The sequence below is a fragment of the Atta cephalotes genome (genome assembly GCF_000143395.1).
Source record: "Atta cephalotes unplaced genomic scaffold scaffold00017, whole genome shotgun sequence".
Taxonomy (NCBI): domain Eukaryota; kingdom Metazoa; phylum Arthropoda; class Insecta; order Hymenoptera; family Formicidae; genus Atta; species Atta cephalotes.
In genome coordinates this window covers 5,164,526-5,168,774 of record NW_012130081.1, presented here as the reverse complement: position 1 = coordinate 5,168,774, position 4,249 = coordinate 5,164,526, and the positions used below count along the sequence as shown (strand labels likewise).

General features: G+C 34.3%; 2 protein-coding genes across 2 annotated transcripts in view; one reads left to right on the top strand and one right to left on the bottom strand.

Annotated features, from left to right (window-relative positions):
* Positions 1 to 2,299, bottom strand: part of LOC105618658 — a 4,067-nt gene extending 1,768 nt beyond the window's left edge. The window contains exons 1-5 of the mRNA XM_012200186.1: positions 1,820 to 2,299; positions 950 to 1,324; positions 750 to 884; positions 307 to 493; positions 100 to 200 (exon numbers count right to left, since the gene is read on the bottom strand). Of these exons, the coding sequence (XP_012055576.1) occupies positions 100 to 200; positions 307 to 493; positions 750 to 884; positions 950 to 1,324; positions 1,820 to 2,299 (1,278 nt within the window). The remainder of the gene's footprint in view (positions 1 to 99; positions 201 to 306; positions 494 to 749; positions 885 to 949; positions 1,325 to 1,819) is intronic.
* A 1,503-nt stretch (positions 2,300 to 3,802) lies between these two features.
* Positions 3,803 to 4,249, top strand: part of LOC105618657 (protein eyes shut) — a 6,824-nt gene continuing 6,377 nt past the window's right edge. The window contains exon 1 of the mRNA XM_012200184.1: positions 3,803 to 3,810. Coding sequence (XP_012055574.1) covers positions 3,803 to 3,810 — 8 coding nt within the window. The remainder of the gene's footprint in view (positions 3,811 to 4,249) is intronic.

Genomic DNA, 4,249 nt, shown 5'->3' with positions numbered 1-4,249 from the left:
TATATATATATATATATATATATATATAATATATATATATATATATATATATAATACATCCATAACAAATTTAATATATAGGAGAAAAACATTTCTTACATCACCTTTTTTAATAGAATCTCCAGAACCCAAAGTGTCTAAAACAGAAAGTATATCGTCACAATACGTCTTTTTAATTCTAAGTTCTGTATCCGTGAGATCTGCAACAATAAGAATTACATTTCACTATGATGCAATATTGAGCAACATAAAGGTAAAAGGCTTCTATGTCACAATAATATTTATGGAATATTACGTATATCTTACCTTCCCATTTAAGATTGGGGGCTCTGCCAAAGTAAGATATTATACGATATTTCATATCCATCATGATATAATTAGTGGCAGGTACCAATCTCGATAGTACTGCTTCTGTAAATCTTAGAATTTCTCGCGGAGTTTTATACATAGCATCGGATATAAATGTGTTCAATCCTGAATGAATACATTTGATCTGTAAAGCAACGAAATTCATATTCATTAAAAGAAATCAAGATAAACTTTGGTATTATCGAAATATTGTAATTTTAATCATATGTTCATGCAAATGCAAATGTGCGCGAACTTATCAATACGCAAATATTATATTTTCTAAAATTAATAATTATATAAAATACATTTATTCTTATAGAAAGAATCATTATAGATTATTTCAATTATTTTTATTACATATAAAAATGTAGCGTTATATTTCAGTTCTTAGATACTACCTGTCTGTAATTTACACTGGTTTGGCACTTATCACAAATCCATGATGATTCATGATTGAGAGGATTACGAGGTAACAAGCATCCTGAACAATTATCCTTCGCGCAGAGAAGCGTGCTGAGTTGAGAACCGAATTCCTAGGAGAAATAAGAATGTTTTGTATAAATTTTCGTTGCGAGATATTGTCGCAACATTGACATACCAGAGGATCGGAGCATCTATTGCAATTGCAGGAGAAACGTTTGGTGACTTTTAAGAACTGCCTTCTGCTCGACGTATCCCACAGCAGATCAGTATAGGACATGGTGATCTCTTCGCCAGCGGCGATAGGCAGCACGGCACTCACGTACAATCGTTGCTGATCGTCGAAGTGATGCCTGGTATTTGGCACGCAACAATGATTCTGTAATGCTCCCATTGGATAAAGACCACGTAAACTCGTGGTGTAGTCCTTGTCCCGTGAAGGTACAACCACAACTTCGAACGAATTTGTATTGAAAACGCCGCAAGTGCGCCTCATAAGTTCCATTTGCTCCTCGCTAGGAAGTTTGGCTACGTTTTTCTTGAGCAAGTCGATCTATGGCAAAAATAAAGAACGCATATTGTAAGATGTTGTAAGATTGTTGTAAGATGAACGCATGTTGCTTTATTTTATATTTTATACGATATTTTTTTATATTATATGAGGAAATTGTAAAGAGACACTATAGATTAAACAAGATAACTTGATGTTGAAGTACATATATCAATTATAAGAGTAGGACTATGTCAATCACATTCTCTAAGATATATGATGAATAGCTAAATTTTTAAAATAATATTTATTGCCGTACGCACCACTCAACAAAATTAAAAGATTATTTAAAATCAGTGCTAAAAAGCTTATCTTTTAATTTGATTCTTTTAGCGCTGATTTTAAGTGATTCTTTAATTTTGTTGAATAGTTTATAAAGCAACAATATTATTTCGAAGATTCAACTATTCATTTTCCATTCTTCTACAAAGTTAGATTGTACAAATGGATTGTATTTATAATGGATTGTGATATCTTGTATATAAAAGAAAAACGTACCTCATAGTTGCGAGTAAGATTCGTATGACACTCAAGAGCATACAAGAGTTTGTACTGATCTTTCGATAATGTAAGAGCACGTATTGGCACTACTGCGAGTAACAGGTCTTTGGACCAGGTAGAACCGCAAATTGGTGTCCATTCTCTTAAGAATCGGCATTCCTCTTGGACATGCACCGTGGAATTTTCGCATTCTGTAGAACAGATCGGCAAACCGCAGCCGTGATCGCAGGGGAACAGAGCGCAATTGTTCTTGTAACAAACGATGCACATTGGTAAGTACTTGTTGTAACATCGTGGTCCTATTAACAATGGAACGTCTATGAAGATTAGTTCGCCAGCTCGTATGTCTCGCGTGGCAAATATACCGCGACCTCCAAGAGGAGAACGACCAACGATCCATGACCTGGGTTCATCTTGCAAAAGATTATTCTCTCGCAGATGAGACTTGAGCAACTCTTCCGTCTCATTCAGTTCCATCTGGACGATAGTGCTCTGCTTATAAGTGTTCCTGTCGATTCTCCCCCTCGACGATTTAATCTTCTTCTTTTATATAGATGATGAAACGTATCAGTTCACGGCACTGAGCCAGTTTCGTATAACTAAACGGAGAAAATTTAAGAGCTAGGAAAACCTTGTTGATTGGCAAAAATAGCGAGTGGGTGTTGAGATCTTATAATATTTGCAAAATAGAATTCTCCTTTTGATGAAGCTGATTCTAATTTGTAATGAGATCAATTTCTAATCGTTACAAATACAGAGAGATATTCATGAATCTGACCTAAAATTTTTTTAATTGACCATAAGATTTCTAGATTAGAATTTCAGAAAAATTGACATATACGAAACCTATTTGATAACAAGAATGCAACGAGGCAGTGATGACGAGGTTGGGATATTTATACTCGTCCTTTGTGATATACCTCAGATGTGATATACCGCAGACCGGTGTTAGAAGTATCAGAGAATTTTAGCTTTCGTAATACGTATTCACGGATCATCTTACAAATTAATTATATAATTAAGATCAGGATTAATATTACAAAGTCGAAAGATGTCTAATTGGAGGCACGCGAATAACGCTTCTATGAGTAGCTTTCGTTATAAATCTTAGTTTAAAATAGAATTATAATTTGGCAGCACATCGACACCAAAAATTAGCCAACTTGCCTACCTGTTTACAGTTTACGCATTTTGTGAGATGTCAACAGATTGCAAATAAAATACTTAAATATTTGAATAAACAATTCGTTTGGCATTTGGAGAAAGCACAAGATTATATTTTCTTCATTATACATCTGCGTCTTTTTAAATTTTGATCAAAGTTTTCCATGGGACGGAAAGTTCATTCAACGGATGTAACAATATATCATTACGACCTTGCACGGTAATAAATGTATCGATTTATTCTTCTGTAAACGCGCGTGACATTGATCTGTTTCTTGACTTTGTTCGCATGACTAAAGTGTCTCGTGTTCTGTAGTTTGCAAATATTGTAATTCTTAAAGAACTAAATTTTACTTTTTATCGCAAAAAAACATCAATAATTACAAAATTGGCGCTGATAATATAGCTATGTCAAGTTAGTTTCAAACTCTTTGGTTCACAATTTGCAGACATACTCTACGACCTTGTTAAAGCAAAAAAAAATCCAAAAAATATATCTCTTTCTATTAATAAATTTTATTTATGTAATAGTAATGTCAGAATTAATATCAATATGATTGCTTCACGCAAGCGTACAGCATGTAATAGTTATATTTGTATGGTCGAGCGTTGCTAAGACTACAGGTTGAGTCCTCATCGTCGACAGGGTATCGTGAACGGTATCGCCAAGAATAACGTATATACACGGCCTATGCCGCGCTAGCGATATATGCCTACAGCATACCGTAATTGTGTACAGAGATTGTCGAAAGTGCCGTGTTTCTCGACGACCCGCATTCTCCCCTTTTTTTTTCTCTTGCCCACCGTCGTACAGAAATGGGAAGGTAATGGAAAAGGATGATCCGTCCTCTTCTCTCGAATCATTTCCACTTTTTATATCCTTTTAGAGATCGTACCGATCAAGTGTAATTAATTTTCCCTCTGTAGCATTTTAGCTGATAACATAATGCCAAAATTCACGAGAAAGGTCACGGACAAACGTTGGCACAGTAACGTGACTCAAAACCGTACTATTATTCTAATTTAATCGAATCGTACTTTATATCGAGGTACCTAATACTTGAAAGAAATTAATCTGAATTTTTCTAATTTCATATTAAATATATCTAGAATTTTAATATAATATATATATATATATTTAATATTATATATATTATATATATATATACACACACACACACACACACACACACACACACACACACACACACACACACACACACACACACACACACACACACACACACACACACACACACACAC